Source organism: Micromesistius poutassou (genome assembly GCF_964030765.1).
Source record: "Micromesistius poutassou genome assembly, contig: SCAFFOLD_2966, whole genome shotgun sequence".
Taxonomy (NCBI): Eukaryota; Metazoa; Chordata; class Actinopteri; order Gadiformes; family Gadidae; genus Micromesistius; species Micromesistius poutassou.
This window is the reverse complement of record NW_028178420.1, coordinates 30,746-47,500: the sequence shown is the minus strand read 5'-3', so window position 1 is coordinate 47,500 and position 16,755 is coordinate 30,746. Positions and strand designations below refer to the sequence as shown.

General features: G+C 44.8%; 1 protein-coding gene across 2 annotated transcripts; it reads right to left on the bottom strand.

Annotated features, from left to right (window-relative positions):
- Window positions 1–4,183: 4,183 nt before the first annotated feature.
- On the bottom strand, window positions 4,184–15,967 carry LOC311374551 (protein NLRC3-like; the record flags this gene model as incomplete). Of its 2 annotated transcripts, XM_084490377.1 has the most annotated exons (11): window positions 4,184–4,739; window positions 6,347–6,393; window positions 7,382–7,555; window positions 10,234–10,407; window positions 11,383–11,556; window positions 11,989–13,762; window positions 14,363–14,591; window positions 14,777–14,846; window positions 14,974–15,090; window positions 15,645–15,761; window positions 15,885–15,967. In XM_084490377.1, the coding sequence occupies 11 exons, from the start codon at window positions 15,965–15,967 to the stop codon at window positions 4,189–4,191; spliced, it is 3,510 nt and encodes a 1,169-aa protein (XP_084346503.1). In that variant the 3' UTR covers window positions 4,184–4,188. The 2 variants fall into 2 exon arrangements, with proteins under 2 accessions (XP_084346503.1, XP_084346504.1); XM_084490378.1 differs by lacking the exon at window positions 11,383–11,556 and having other exon boundaries at window positions 14,363–14,399.
- Window positions 15,968–16,755: the final 788 nt, after the last annotated feature.

The following is a 16,755-nucleotide window of genomic DNA, read 5'->3' as shown; positions in this document are numbered from 1 at the left end:
CTGGTTATTATGAATGAAATATAAAATCTGCTTTAAATCAGGTTCCTTTGGCACCGAGCTGCTCTATTCACACTAACACTGAAGTAATGCATACTAGCCTTTCATGGCTCACAGTAAAACAAACAATCTCTCTTAACCTCTTGTTGTTCCTAAGGTCAGTCTTAAACTGCAAAAGACCCGCCTTCTTTGCTGAAGGTCTAGTCAGTGTGTCTGACAGACACGGTCATAGCACTAGAGGAGCAAGTAAAGGACAGCTAGCTTTACCCAGACCGAGGTCCAATCTACTGAAAAATACCATCATTTACACAACAATTTCATTATGGAATGAACTACCAAAAAAACATACGTTCTAGCAAAAATAGCAAATACAACTTTAAAAAGTCTGCAAAAAAATCATGTGGTCCATAATGTATATACATTTTTAATGATGTCATTTCTTTTTGTAGCCTTCATATCTTTTTTAACTTTTTTATTAGTCTATTTTTATTTGAGTTTGACATAAGGTCAAACAAGTGACTGTCTGTTGTCTATATTTGATGTTTGGGACCCAGGAAGACTAGCTCTCTCTCTGGTGTGTTGCTAATCGGGATCCTAATGAATCTAATCTCATCTAAATCATCCTTGTTAGGATTAGGACAAAAGTGATGATCAGAGCCCTGGAGAATAAAATATGGTAATGTGTGAAAATGGACAAATATTGTAGCATAAAAAAAACATGTGATTTACCAACAATAGGTATTTAATATACATTTCAAATTAAAAATGAAATCTTAATAAAACCTGCTCAGGTAACCCTATGGAAGATCTTAAAAGTCTCTTCCTTTCATGGTTTACCAGCATCAACTTTTAGGAAGCCCCATAAAAAGGAGGGGGAGGAGGGGGGGGAGGAGGGGGAGAGGGAGACGGGGGAGGAGGGGAGGAGGGAGACGAGGGGGGAGGAGGGGGAGAGGGAGATGGGGGGGGAGGAGGGGGAGACGAAAGAGAAAGAGCGAGAGGGACAGAGAGAGAGAAAAAGAGAGAGAGAGAGACTATAACTGCCACAGAGACACTGAGCAATCAGGCCTCGCAGAAGCACTGTGTGTGTGTGCGTGTGTTTGTCTCTACGTGTGTGTGTGTGTGTGTATGTCTGTCCGCCCTTTTTTTTTCTACAGCCAACACAGAGACACTGAGTGTCTCTGTACCCCCAGTGCCCACGGCCCCCGTACGTAAAACCCAGGGAGGAGGTCCTCCTGGGTGAAGGTGGACCTGAAGGTGTGGATGTGTGTCAGTGTGTCTGAGGACCCTCCTACACCTCGGGACACTCTGTAGAAGGACAGAGTGCCAGCAGGCCGGTCCAGATACACTCCTACTCTGGTAGAGCCAGCGGCGGGGAGACGTATGGCTGTCTCTATACCGTTGTACACGGCAGAGTAACCATCCTCACGACAACGAAGACTCCAGGACTTGTTGTTCCCTCCAAGCTGGCTGTCATAACCCCGTCCTCTCCTTGTGATTCCTCTGTATGTCACTCCTATACGAACAACTCCTTTCCACTCTACCTCCCAGTAACAGCGGCCAGTCAGAGCCTCTCTACACAACACCTGGGACCAGTAGTCAAATCTCTCTGGGTGATCCGGATACGACTGGTCCTCTCTAACCTGCGTCACCTTTCTGTTGTCCTCAGACAGAGAGAGTCGTCCGTGGGCTGTGTTTGGGTCCAGTGTGAGTTCACAGGCATCTGACGGGAGAACAAGACATGATATTATTCATAATTCCCGAGATATTCCAGGTTATTCGCCCAAAATTCCCCCATTCATTTGCATTGGAAAATTAAAAAAATGCTGATTCATGCTTGAGCCCCCGCGACCCGACCCCGGATAAGCGGATGAGGATTTGTTTTCAGTTGGTATATATATATATATATATATATATATATATATATATATATATATAATTTTGTATACGTGTATATATATACACATACATTTATGAATATATATATATATTTATAAAACGGGTGGCTTAAATCAAGCGATCTGATTGGTTCCCAACTGTTGTATATTGAGCGTATACACACAGCTATGACGCCCGTTCAGTTTACAGAGTTCAGTATCACTCCGCGCCTAACTTGAACTGTTGTTTATTTATATATAAAAGCAATAGCATAGCTCACTGAAGCCTAAAAACATGTTGATTGCTGGAGAGGGTGGAAATGTTGTAAAGCAATAGGCACACACTGAGTGAACTGCTCGATAGTAGGCTAAATTGCCGGCGAACCGAGCTACCGTCTCTAGCCTTCTCTCTGAAGGACGCTACAGTGTGTTGCATAGCAACGGCCGTACACTTTGCCGGCAGCCAGGAGGGACTACTTTTTTGTATTCGTTAAAAAAAATGCTTTTCCGACTTTCTAGCTTTTTCAAAATTGAGGGTGTCTATGACTTTCATTTCGCCATACATACGTAACCGTTTTATAAAAGCAATAGATCACTTCAGTCAGTGATATACGGTCATTATACCACAGCCTGTCGTGATCTATTGCTTAAATATAGTATATAGATATTTATATATTATATTATATAATATCATATTATATATAGAGCTCCAGGAGTCGCAAACGGCAACAATCACTTTCTCCTCCAAGCTGCGGTTCACTGCGGAGTGCAGGGAACGGTTGGCCCGGCTGGTTGAACGCTGATTGGCTGTTTTACGTTACTTCACCCACGTTACTTCACCCAGGGAGTGAACGCTGATTGCTGTCTCACACGAATAGCGCAGCAAAGTTGAAATATTTCAACTTCAGCTAAATTTTTCGCGCTGCAAATCCTTGTGAACGCGCTCGCCTGTGACAGGGCAAAATGTCGCGCCGTCAATCAAATCTTGCCGCAGGTTTTTGCCGCGACAAATTTCGCCGATTCGCGTCTCTACGTTGACTTTGTATGGAATCGTGTCGCGCCGTTGCGTTTGGTGTGAACACACAGTTACGTCCTTGCGGACCCTCCTTGCGTCCACCACAAGGGCCTGACGTGCGCCTCCCAAAAAATGTCACCTTCCGTCGAGGCGACGCAGCAGCAAGGGCTGTGATTGGTCCTTCTCACTAAAACCCGACGTAGAACCATAAAGGTTCACGACTGCGTTGAAGCGTCTGCGTGGTCGTTGCGTTGCGTGAACGTGGGACCATAATCAGCCCTTAACTGTTGGACCAGAGAACTGGTAGGTGTGTACACGTGTACACACACACACACACACACACACACGTATATCTTAGTGCTGTCAATTGATCGCACAATTTGCTGTGATTAATCACGATCAATTGCTTTTTTTCTCTTAAAGGGACACTGTAGCATTTTAAGAAATGTATTAGCTCTTCCCAGGTTTAAAGAGCTAATGAAGGATTACGATTTTTCAAAAGGACTCTGAAGTTGCCTGCTTCCTTATCAACAGGTAAGTCAATGTGTCTAAAGTCTAAATTACAAGCCTTTCTCATTGCTTGGTTGTGTAATTCATTACATAGGCAGCATAACAGTAGAACATGTATAGTTAACAGCCTCATTGGTGGATAGCAGCATGGTTAATGGTAAATGAACTGCATTTATACAGCGCATTTCTTGTAACCAGTGGCCACCCAAAGCGCTTTACAATATTACCTGACATTCACCCATTCATACACACATTCACACACCGACGGCTGCGTCAGCCACGCAAGGCGACAGCCAGCTGGTCAGGAGCAGTTAGGGTGAGGCGTCTCGCTCAGGGACACCTCGACACTCAGCGAGGAGGAGGAGCCGGGGATCCAACCAGCAACCTTGTGGTTACCAGCCAACCCGCTCTACCCCCTGAGCTAATGCCGGCCTGTTCATTGGCCGATCAGTTTTACATCGACGCCATGGCAACCAGCCTGAGACGATAAACGTTACGTGGACCCCCCCCCACCAACAACTCTGCCTGCGCGCATCCCCGGACGAAAACAACTTCCCCCGCCTGGTGTGTGTGTGTCTGTCTGTCTGTCTGTCTGTCTGTCTGTCTGTCTGTGTCTGTGTGTGTGTGTGTGTGTGTTGTGGCAACCCCGCGCTGTCTGGAGTGGACGGAGCGCGCCAGCACCTCTCCATTGGGATCACCTGGGGGGGGGGGGGGGGCACGCGGGAGACGGGGAGGAAAGTCGAGTGGAAGACAGTCGGGGGTAAGGGACCGATATCCCCTTTTTTTTTTTTTCTACAACTGACACAGAGACGCTGAGTTACCCTTTCTCTCTACCCCAAACCCAGGGAGGAGGTCCTCCTGGGTGAAGGTGGACCTGAAGGTGTGGATGTGTGTCAGTGTGTCTGAGGACCCTCCTACACCTCGGGACACTCTGTAGAAGGACAGAGTGCCAGCAGGCCGGTCCAGATACACTCCTACTCTGGTAGATCCAGCGGGGGGGAGAGGCATGGCTGTCTCTCTACCGTTGTACCGGGCAGAGTAACCATCATCATAACAAACAAGACTCCAGGACTTGTTGTTATATCCAAGCCCGCTGTCACCACCACCTCTCCTTGTGATTCCTCTGTATGTCACTCCTATCTCAACCCATCCTTTCCTCTCTACCTCCCAGTAACAGTAGCCAGTCAGAGCCTCTCTACACAACACCTGGGGGTAGTAGTCAAATCTCTCTGGGTGATCCGGATACGACTGGTCCTCTCTGACCAGCGTCACCTTTCTGTTGTCCTCAGACAGAGAGAGTCGTCTGTAGGCTGTGTTTGGGCCCAGTGTGAGTTCACAGGCATCTGACGGGAGAACAAGACACCATCAGGGGCCGACACCAGGGGGCAGTAACGGTTCTACATTGAATTACACCCCGGGCGAGACCCACTCCGTGCGCCCCCCCCCCCCCCCCCCCGCCGAAGTTGTTGACGGGGACGGGGATGGGGGGGGTATTATCGATAATAGAAAATGCGCTGATCATATTTTTTCTGGTGTACTCGTGCCGCCCCCCCTGTAATCCCTGTAACTGCCCGCTTCGCCCGTGCCTAAAACCGCCACTGCCAGGGGGGGGCGGGAGCACGTGCCCCGGATAAACAAAGGGCCCGTTCATTTTTTAAATCAAAAATTGAGGGCCCCTGGCCCCTCTCCTGCCATCTTCAGTGTGAGGCCGAACTTTCTAGGAAAACAGACTTAATGGCTGGTTCAGACTACACGATTCTCAGATATTCCTCCACGATTTAACATGTCACACTATGATTTAACATGTCCCACTATGATTTAACATGTCCCACTATGATTTAACATGTCCCACTATGATTTAACATGTCACACTATGATTTAACATGTCCCACTATGATTTAACATGTCCCACTATGATTTAACATGTCACACTATGATTTAACATGTCCCACTATGATTTAACATGTCCCACTATGATTTAACATGTCACACTATGATTTAACATGTCACACTATACGACCACAGTGCCAGGAAATCGGTTCACGACACATGCAGCAACAACGCAGCAACAAAGTGTCAATAACAATGGATCCCGAGTTCCTATACTAGTCTAGGCATTATAATGCCGGTCAGGGTCAGGGTTAGGGTTAGGGTCAGGGTCAGGGTTAGGGTCAGGGTTAGGGTCAGGGTTAGGGTCAGGGTTAGGGTTATGGTCAGGGTTAGGGTTAGGGTCAGGGTTAGGGTCAGGGTCAGGGTTAGGGTGAGGGTTAGGGCGTAGCGCAGTGAAGTCTAGAGAGATGTGCGGATGAGCTGTAATGTCATCCACACCTGCTGCTTAATATCAATAATCCACCCGCAGCAACGTTTTTTTCAACAACTGATACCCGCACCCGCCCGATCATCATTCATTTAGGGTGACCAGACGTCCCGGTTTTGCGGTAGGCCATGCTATCTATGAATGAGGGCAAATTGACAGAGAGGGTTATGGGTGTAGATCGTTCTAGATCTGCCTTTATCCTGGTAAAGGCTTCAGACGGTTAAGGCCTTACATGTCAGGGAGACCATGTATAGAACCGTCCTAGAGCCAGGAGCCATCGCTAAATATATAGTTTAAACTTGCTACAATTTCTCTAGAATTGCTAGAAAAGGTCAAAAAAATTGGAAGCTCCTTCCAAACCCAGCTGAGTTCTGTTTATATTATATAGTCTACAATATAACAAGCAGGCCTACACCAAGTATATGAAATGTCTCAAAGGAATACGTCTCTCAAAGTGATTATTGAATGCCATTTATATGGCGTGTGGCAGGTTTAAATATCTATCCCTGGAGTGTTGGCTCCTCTATTATATTATTTACGGTAGCCATTTACGTGGGAGCGCGCAGTGTGGATGGACTTTCCATCTCTATAGTTAGTGTGTGTTGAGATGAATCAAACTAAACAGACACTTACACTTCCTTAGAGCTGGTTTCAGCCTCCATGCTCCACCGTGCTTCATACTGGGGAGACAAAGAGAGAGCAGCATGTTGTCTTTAGACAGGGAAACATTATTCACATGTTAACAAAGAGAGAGCAGCATGTTGTCTTTAAACAGGGAAACATTATTCACATGTTAACAAAGAGAGAGCAGCATGTTGTCTTTAAACAGGGAAACATTCACATGTTGACAAAGAGAGAGCAGCATGTTGTCTTTAAACAGGAAACATTATTAATATGTTAACAAAGAGAGAGCAGCATGTTGTCTTTAGATAGGGAAACATTATTCACATGTTAACAAAGAGAGAGTGTGCAGATGGCTCCGCTGCATTCATGTTAGTATCACGTTAGTATTATTATTCACTCGTGATTAAGCACATAATCAACCAGAACTCGCTGATGGCTGGGTGGTTCGTAACGTTGTTAACTGATTAAGGACAGACAGCTAACCTCGTCAGCTGACTGTGTGGGTCACACACTCCGCGCCAATACAATCGTTGGCTTTTTGGCGGGAAACCTACAACCGCTATCGACCACCTCAATGTTAAGGCCTAGCTGCATGCTAACCCCCAGCTCCACGCTTACGCCTAGCTCCATGCTAGGCCACGCCAAATATGAGTGTGTTGCAATCACTATCAATAAATATTTTATAAAAGTACTCTGAATCCTAATTTACTGACTCATCATACCTGGCTCCATGTTAACGTCCAGCTCTATGCTAACCAATCATCGGCCAATCAAAAAACAAACACACTCAAACGTCTGGTTTTAAACCAACACATTCATTCACCAGACAGTTAGTGCCAAACACAGCAATACGCCAAATGTTAATGTGTTGCACTAACTATCAATAAATATAATTCTATAAAAGTCGTCTGAATCCTAATCTGCCGTCTCATCACTTTCTACACAACATGCGTTACAACTGCGTTTTGAAAACACTTCATCTAGCAGCGGCTTGAACCCTTGTAGGAGACGTTGTCCCTGAATGGTGAGCTGTCCTCTCCATACCTGAGAGTGTCCAGTCTCCAGCGTGGATCCTCCAGTCCAGCAGAGAGCAGCGCAGCTCCAGAGTCTCCTGGGTGATTGTAGCTCAGGTCCAGCTCTCTCAGATGGGAGGGGTTGGAGCCCAGAGCTGAGGCCAGAGAAGCACAGCCTTCCTGTGTGACCAGGCAGCCAGACAACCTGTGTGTACACACACACACACACCATTTATTCTATCTAGCAGTTTGTACCAAATTAAACACATTTAGAAAGTGTATTCATTCCATATGGAGGACAATGAGATATTGTTCTGTTAGAGTCAGGAGAAGTCCGCTGTGTTTGGTACGCTAAGACCGTTTATCCACAGGTTCTAACATTGAGTAGAACCAGGGAGTGTTTTGTCAGCAGGGAAAAGATCAACAGAAATGCATCGGACATGAGCAGCACTACACCAAACTAATATGATGTTAATGTAGCAGCATAGAAATAGGGTTGCCTTGCTGCAGTTAATTGCGTCAGCTGACCACTAGGGCGGCAGTACATAAGTACGGCCCTCCTTCTCGTGCTCTCACTGATGCATCATTTCCGGGTCAGGTGTTTGCCCGTGCAGGTAATGCTCCGCGCCCCTGCTGCGGCTACTGTTTCGTTTCATTTATCACTGTGTCCTCATGCTCAAAGCCAGTGTGTTTTCACTGCAGAGCAGCGACTCCGTGCTCCATTTAGTCGCTGGTTCTCTCGAGCGGTAAGTGTCCTCTCTCTCCGTGTTACACCGAATGCTATCCTGTAGCTAATGCTAGTGTGGTCACAGGTAGATGTCCCCTGCCGTGTGTCTCTCTCTCTCCCTCCCTCTCCCTGTGCAGGTTTGACTTTGAAAACGGGTATACTACCTTAAATCTAGCCTCCAAAAGCCTTGATAAATGTAGCTTATTGACAGGGAACGCTCATCAGCTGGCTGAAATCTATAGGTGGCGATTTATCTGACTCCACCACCAGCTGATTGGGGCCGCTGCTGCTTTGTACACAGCTTTTGTCTATAGCTTTGTCTACAGCTTTGTCTGCTGTTTGTCTCTGCTGCTAATCACACCGTTTGTCTCTGCTGCTATATACGACGTTGTCCCTTGCTTTGTCTCCGGCAGCCACTTATTCCTTGCTGCTCTGTGCTGCTTGGTGGTGCTGCTGTTGCTGGCTTTTGACTACAGCCGGCTTGCATGGTGGACTGCCGACACCACACCTTTAACCTGTTTATCCCTTTAATTTGAGCCCAATGATTTTGAGGAGTTAATCCCTTAATTTTGTTTTGTTTTCTGTACTTTATTATTTTGATTAAGTAAATTGTTTTGTTAAGTTTATTTTGTGAACTATTTCCTGCTTTATGTTGTATATTGCTTCATACATTTTGGGTTAATTATTTCCGTTGTAACTTCCTTTCTGTTTCCTTCTCAGTGGCTGCAGGCTGGTGGTGGTGCTGGTGACATGGGTGGTGGTGTCCCTCATTCTTGTGTGCTGTGCTTCCTTGGATTTGGTGATGCCAGTGTGTGACTGCCACGTGTGTCTGGGTGAACCATTTCCCTTTAATTTATTCCTGTTGAGTCCCCTTCCCCTTCACCTGCTCTTTCCCCACCAGTAGGCCTCAGCCCCTGATTAGGCTCCTTGTTTATTAGTTATAACCACGTGTCTTGCCTGTTGAGTGGAACGAACCTGTGTTTTTGATCAATGTAAAATAATATATAATAATTCCTTGGGTGCAATTCCCAAGGTGGCGTTGGTCGAGCAACCTAAGATTAACATTGAGAGCCTCCACACCGCCACATTAATAAAGGACATCTTTACTGTTCAATATGTTTCACTTTACCACGGCCAGTGATGTTTTAGTGGTGAGGGGTGCATTATATTCAGATCACAGCACGGCTAAAGCCTCATCACCATGTCTACACTAATGACAACTCCTCAGCTCTAATCAGCTGACCAGAGTTACATAACGTATAACATACATAACATACTAGCAGTTAACAGGTCAACAACCCCTAACCCTCACATCAGCTGACCAGAGTTACATAACGTATAACATACTAGCAGTTGTAACAGGTCAACAACCCCTAACCCTCACATCAGCTGGCCAGAGTTACATCACGTATAACATACATATCAATATTGATAACAGCCCACCTAGTCGTGGATCATCCGTTACATATTAAAGACCGGGTAAACCAAGAATAATTATGGGTTTTGAGTTTATAATACCACAGGAAAATATATTATTAACCACCCTGCCAAATTTGAAGGACTAAAAAAATCGCGAAGTATATAAAATTATGCTTCAAAGTTGATGAAAAATGAGCAGTAATCCCTGGCTCAGGACGGTGGGGGCGTGTGCGCTGCAGGCCAGGAAACCACGCCCATCACCGGAGAGGTCGGAAACTTAAATAAAGTAAACGAACCGTTAACGTTACGTTTCCCACTGTGGCATCCAGGGAAGATGCACCAACGAGGTTGAAGAGGCATAACGGGCAAGCTAGCTGCAAACTGACAATTCAAACCAGACTCGTGAGCGGTAAAACCATAGACGGGTGAAACCACAGAATGCTAGTGCGCGGTTAATGTATTTATACCTAGAGGGCAGCAGGGGGCGGGTCTACATCGAAGACCGCTTTACGTAACGCGGTCTTCGATGTAGACCCGCCCATTTTAAACCTGCACACCGAACATTCTCTGAGGCCTAGCTCCTCAAGGAAATGATGAATGGGAAAAATATTTTTTACATGTTTTGAGGGACACATTTAAGGCCTAATTAATATGATAAGAAGAAAAATACTGAATTTGGTTTACCCGGTCTTTAAACAACCCCAAGACTCAGTTTGAAGAAGAGGCTGATAACTGACCTGAGAGTTTCCAGTGTACAGTGTGGACTCCCCAGTCCAGCAGAGAGCAGCTTCACTCCTGAATCCTGCAGATCATTGGTACTCAGGTCCAGCTCTCTCAGACTAGAGGAGTTGGAGCTGAGAACTGAGGCCAGAGCTTCACAGCAATCCTCTGACAGATCACAGCCATTCAGCCTTCACACAAATAAACAGAACATGTGTTTAAAATGCAAGAATAACAACAAGAAACTGTGTTTAAAATAACTCTTTTACTTTTAACATAATGAAATAATTGTGTTAAAAATCTTTTATTAGAGAGGCTTTATTAATTTAACTGAAATATACTAGTTAATGCATTAGATCCACACTAATGAAAGCTCACATCAGCTGACCAGAGTTACATAATGTATAACATACATAACATACTAGCAGTTAACAGGTCAACCCCTAACCCTCACATCAGCTGGCCAGAGTTACATAACGTATGACATACATAACATACTAGCAGTTAACAGGTCAACAACCCCTAACCCTCACATCAGCTGGCCAGAGTTAGATCACATATAACATACATAACATACTAGCAGTTAACAGGTCAACCCCTAACCTAGGGCTGAATGATTAATCAAATTAATCAATCTCATTCAAACAGACATCGCAATGTAACAGAACAAGGATTGTAAATCGCAAAGGCTGCGATTAGGCTTTTTCTTTTCATTTTTGCTTTTTTACTGTTACTGACTGGAGATCAGTAAGATTTGTGTTTTTCTTTTACAATTCAATAGTTGAATAAAGATGTTATATCAATTCATCTCAACACATAGGCCTGGCCTAAAGGAAAGAGCAGTTTATATGTTGACTGCTTCCAATGTTGTGTTGATCATACTGAAGAATGATGTATTGCTTGTTTAGTGAATGATACAGAACATAAGGAACTTTAAAAAGAAAAATTGCATACTAAATTGCAATCACAATATTGGTCTGAATAATCGCAATTAGAATATTTCCCCAAATCGTTCAGCCCTACCCTAGCCCTCACATCAGCCAGCCAGAGTTACATGAAGCAAAATATATACCTTGTCATGTATTCTATAACAGCCAACCTAGTCGTGGACCATCCCTTAGACAACAACCCCAAGACACAGTTTGAAGAAGAGGCTGATAACTGACCTGAGAGTTTCCAGTGTACAGTGTGGACTCCCCAGTCCAGCAGAGAGCAGCTTCACTCCTGAATCCTGCAGATCATTGGTACTCAGGTCCAGCTCTCTCAGACTAGAGGAGTTGGAGCTGAAAACTGAGGCCAGAGCTTCACAGCATGTCTCTGACAGATGACATTCATTCAGCCTTCACACACAATAAACAGAACATGTCAGGAACTGTGATTAATATAACATAAATCTTTAAGTTATTCCATAATGAAGAAATGTTATTAGTTGACCAAATTACTACATATTTAGATGTATAAATGTCCATTATATATTCAATGTAAAATGTTAAATAGACGTTTTGTAGTTATTAACTGAATACTACTTCTATTGTTATGAATATTCTCTTATTTGAACTGTACTACATTACACATTAATAGTACACCTACAGAGATGATTTGTATATTATAACTTTTATATTCTACTAGGATGTTTATTCTGTTGTGAGTAGAATAGTAATACATGTTGTGATGAACCTACAGAGATGTTTTGCATATTATTTTAACCTTATATTCCAGTTTTATGTATATTGTGTTGTGTGTATTTTAATTCCTGTTATTAGTGAACCTACAGAGATGTTTTGGACGCTTTGACCACTGGCAGCAGCCTCAGAAGACCCTCCTCTGAAGAAGAGTATTTCTTCAGGTCAAACACGTCCAGCTCCTCTTCTGATGTCAGTAGGATGAAGGCCAGAGCTGACAGTTGAGCAGGAGAGAGAGTTTTTTGGGGGACACTTCCTGATGTCAGGTACTGTTCGATCTCCTTCACTAGAGAACGGTCGTTCAGCTCATTCAGACAGTGTAACAAGTTGATGCTTCTCTCTGGAGAGAGATCTTCATTTAGCTTCTTCTTGATGTAAGACACTGTTCCCTCATTGGTCAGTGAGCTAGTTCCTGTCTGTCCCAGCAGACCTCGTAGGACAATCTGATTGGTCTCCAGAGAGAGGCCCAGGAGGAAGCGGAGGAACAAGTCCAGGTGCCCGTTCTCACTCTGTAAGGCCTTGTCCACAGCACTCTGGTAGAGGAGGAGGAGTTTATCTTCCCCAGAGGTGGGTGGTTCTTCTAAGAGCAGATTGACACCAGTGTTGATGAAGGACAGGAAGACATAAAGGGCAGCCAGAAACTCCTGGATGCTCAGGTGGACAAAGCAGAACACCCTGTCCTGGTACAGCCCACACTCCTCTTTAAAGATCTGTGTGAAGACTCCTGAGTACACTGAGGCTGCTCTGATATCGATGTCACACTTTTCCATGTCTGCCTCGTAGAAGATCAGGTGGCCTTTCTCCAGCTGGTGAAAAGCCAGTTTTCCCAGAGAAACAATGATCTCCTTGCTCTCTGAACTCCAGTCTGGATCAGTTTCAGCTCTCCCATGATACTTCCTGTTCCCCTGTATGGACTGAACCCTCAGGAAGTGGCTGTACATCTGAGTCACGGTCTTGGGCATCACTTCTATCAGGGATTTTTTGAAGCAGTCCTCCAGAACTGTAGCTGTGATCCAACAGAAGACTGGGATGTGACACATGATGTGGAGGCTTCGTGATTTCTTGACGTGGGAGATGATTGTGCTGGCCAGCGTCTCCTCTTTGAATCTCTTCCTGAAGTACTCCTCCTTCTGTTGGTCGGTGAACCCTCTCACCTCTGTCACCATGTCAACACACTCAGCAGGGATCTGATTGGCTGCCCCAGGGCGTGTTGTTATCCAGATGCGAGCGGAGGGAAGCAGGTTGCCCCTGATGAGGTTTGTCAGCAGCACGTCCACTGAGGTCGGCTTTGTGACATCTGTCCAGGTCTGGTTGTTCTGGAAGTTCAGAGGAAGTCGACACTCATCCAGACCATCCAAGATGAAGACGACTTGGAACCGGTCATATCTGCAGATTCCTGCTTCTTTGGTCTCAATAAAGAAGTGATGAAGAAGTTCCACCAAGCTAAACTCTTTCCTTTTCAGTAAATTCAGCTCTCTGAAAGTTAAGAGAAATGTGAAGTCTATGTGGTTGGCTTTGCCTTCAGCCCAGTCCAGAGTGAACTTTTGTGTTAAGATGGTTTTACCAATGCCGGCCACGCCAGTTGTCATTATTGTTCTGATTGGTTGATCTTGTCCAGGTAAGGGTTTAAAGATGTCTTCACATTTGATTGGAGTTTCTTCCTTAGCCGGTCTCCTGGAAGCTGTTTCAATCAGTCTGACCTCATGTTCTTTGTTGACGTCTCCACTGCCTCTTTCTGTGATGAAGAGCTCTGTGTAGAAGTCATTCATATCTGTTGGCTTTCCTGCTTTAGCAATTCCCTCAAACACACGCTTCTTATTCAAAAGATACTTGATTTTACGTTGGCACTCGCCAGCAGCAGATCCTAAATGAGAAAACAACAGAAGACAGTTAGCGGACATCAGTTAGTGGATGGTGACATCAGTGGAAACATGTCAATATTTCCTGCAAAATGATTAGCTTCATGGTATTTATTTGCTTCATAACGTAGTCTGAGACTCTGGTCGTGACAAGGACTGCATGCTACGGATTCAAAATGTTTAGGATTATGTCGGTATTTCAATTCATTTAACAAGATAGTGCTGCCTCACTGTCACTGAGTTATTCTGCTGTTGATTTACAACATATTGTTTAACATTCTGTAATCTGATGGACCCACAATAACCCTACATATCAGGATCAAATCATTTAACCTGATGCCCCCACAATAACCCTACATATCTGGATCAAACCATTTAACCTGATGCCCCCACAATAACCCTACATTTCTGGATCAAACCATTTAACCTAATGGACCCAAAATAACCTTAAACATCTTGATCAATCCATTTATTTTCCATTTATTTTCCCCCAAGAGAAAATATATTGAAAAGTTAGAAATGTAGAAATCTCCCCTGATGTAATTTAGTATCTTCTGCCCTTCAAAATAATTGTCTCCTCTGTGTTCAAAATAAGAGCCTCTTACCGCCCCACAGCGCGTCGGCCAGTTCCTCCTGGTTCATCTCCATCAGGCAGAGCTTTGTGATGTCTACCACTCCCTCTATGGCGCGCCTCCTCTGCTCCTCCTTCTTACCATCCACCTCCTCCTCCTCCTCCCTCTGACTCTCTGAGCATTGTGGGTAATCTGGGTAGAGAACCCTCCAGAGCTTCTTCAGCTCCTTGTCTAGGAAAGTGTGTGCATTCTCCTCAGCCCTCTGGAACAGAACAAACATCAAGGAGAACTTTAGTGTGAACTCACTGAGGACATCAGAAGCATCTGTCCTGGATTCACGTCCCGCTGGTCTGAAGAGGGAAGCCTGGAGACTATTAGCTCCACAAGAGATGCTTTCTAATGTTCATGTAGAGCTAAAGTCAAACGTCTTGTTGGACATTTACACACCTTGATCAGCTCTGTTTGATGCTGCTGTACAGACTGAGCACTAGTGACCTTTGACCTCTGGTGGGGTTGTCTGTTGAGAGAAGACACACAAAAACACACTTTAGATCTATTTTATTATTCCTAACTTGTAAACATCAGTATTGTAGAGTCTAATAACAACCAATGGTCTGTTTTCATTGTCTGATTGAATCTCCTACCTCTTCTTTCTGGAGGGGCGTCCATCTTTAATGTCAGGAGGATGTTTCATAGAGCTGTCACTCTTCATGGAGACACAGCTGGGTCCAGGGGAGTCTGCTCTCTGCTGCTGGACTCTTCTAGAAAAACAAGACCATGTCACCCACATCACAAAAACAGCCTTATCCCTCCTCTCATTACCACCATGTCAACCACATCACTAAAACAGCCTTATCCCTCCTCTCATTACCACCATGTCAACCACATCACTAAAACAGCCTTATCCCTCCTCTCATTACCACCATGTCAACCACATCACTGAAACAGCCTTATCCCTCCTCTCATTACCACCATGTCAACCACATCACTAAAACAGCCTTATCCCTCCTCTCATTACCACCATGTCAACCACATCACTAAAACAGCCTTATCCCTCCTCTCATTACCACCATGTCAACCACATCACTGAAACAGCCTTATCCCTCCTCTCATTACCACCATGTCAACCACATCACTAAAACAGCCTTATCCCTCCTCTCATTACCACCATGTCAACCACATCACATTCAACTCCTTGATCCTTCACTGCCAGTGGCGGAGCCAGAGGGGAACGCTGCTAAGGAAAACGGAGGGGAAAATATTGTTTTTGCCCGTGTGGACGGGGCTTTAGATCAGTCCCTTTTTAAATCCTCACCTCTTCCCAATAGACTGATTTCCATCTTTAAAGTTAACTGGTTGTCTCATAGATTTGTCACTCTTCATGGAGACACAGCTGGGTCCAGGGGAGTCTGCTCTCTCCTGCTGCTCTGGTCTTCAACACAACACACACACACACACACACACACACACACAGCTGTTAATGATGGAGTCATGTTATATCACCGCTGAGCTCTGAGATGGACAACAGTCACAGACAGAGAGATCCTCTTCTTACCTCTTAGCTTTGCTCTGGCGGCCATGTTCCCCAGACAGAGTGGTCTTAGAGGTAGGACCCCCCTCCTCTCTCTCCTCATCCATAGCAGACTGGAGACCTGGACACAAACACAACTACTCATTGTTTCTACGGCCATTCAGCGTTTGTTTTAATTCTGCTTTTATATAAGTTGCTTTTTGCCGGTCACAGGGGGCTGTTGTCTGGGGGACGAGAGGCAGGGTGGTCTTTCCTGGACGTAGATTCATAGACCCTCTTATTCTCAATGAGGGTAAAGATGTGGAGATGCCTCCCAGACGTTTCTAATAACTATTTAATAACTATTTATCTGTCAACACAGGAGGTCTCTAAGGGCTTCAAATGTGTTTGATCAAGATCAAGCTCACCATGCGGATATCATACCTACTGTTCCCTGTGCTGGTTAAACCGCTCTGAAGGCAGGACCATATATGGACTTCCTCATGTTGTATGACATCACAACCAGATCTGTGATGCGGGCCCATAGAGAACAAGACCCGAACAAGATGATGTTTAACCACCTTCACTAACCAAGATGGCCGTCTTCCTGACTAATGACAATAATAATCATAACATCACAAATATAATAACTGGACATAATATCCAAGGTACCTTTTAATTACCCAAGGACACTAAATCTGAAGAAAAATTATATAATTTAAGTTAAGTATTAAGTATTTTAACATTAACCTCACACTTGAATCCAAGCTGAAACGTTCTGGGTTCAATCCACAATGTCCACAGTCTTACTTGTAGCATCCTATAGAGCAGAACTCCCCCTAACCCCTACCTGCTCCTTAATGACCTGTCTCTGTACTGTCTAACCCCTACCTGCTCCTTAATGACCTGTCTCTGT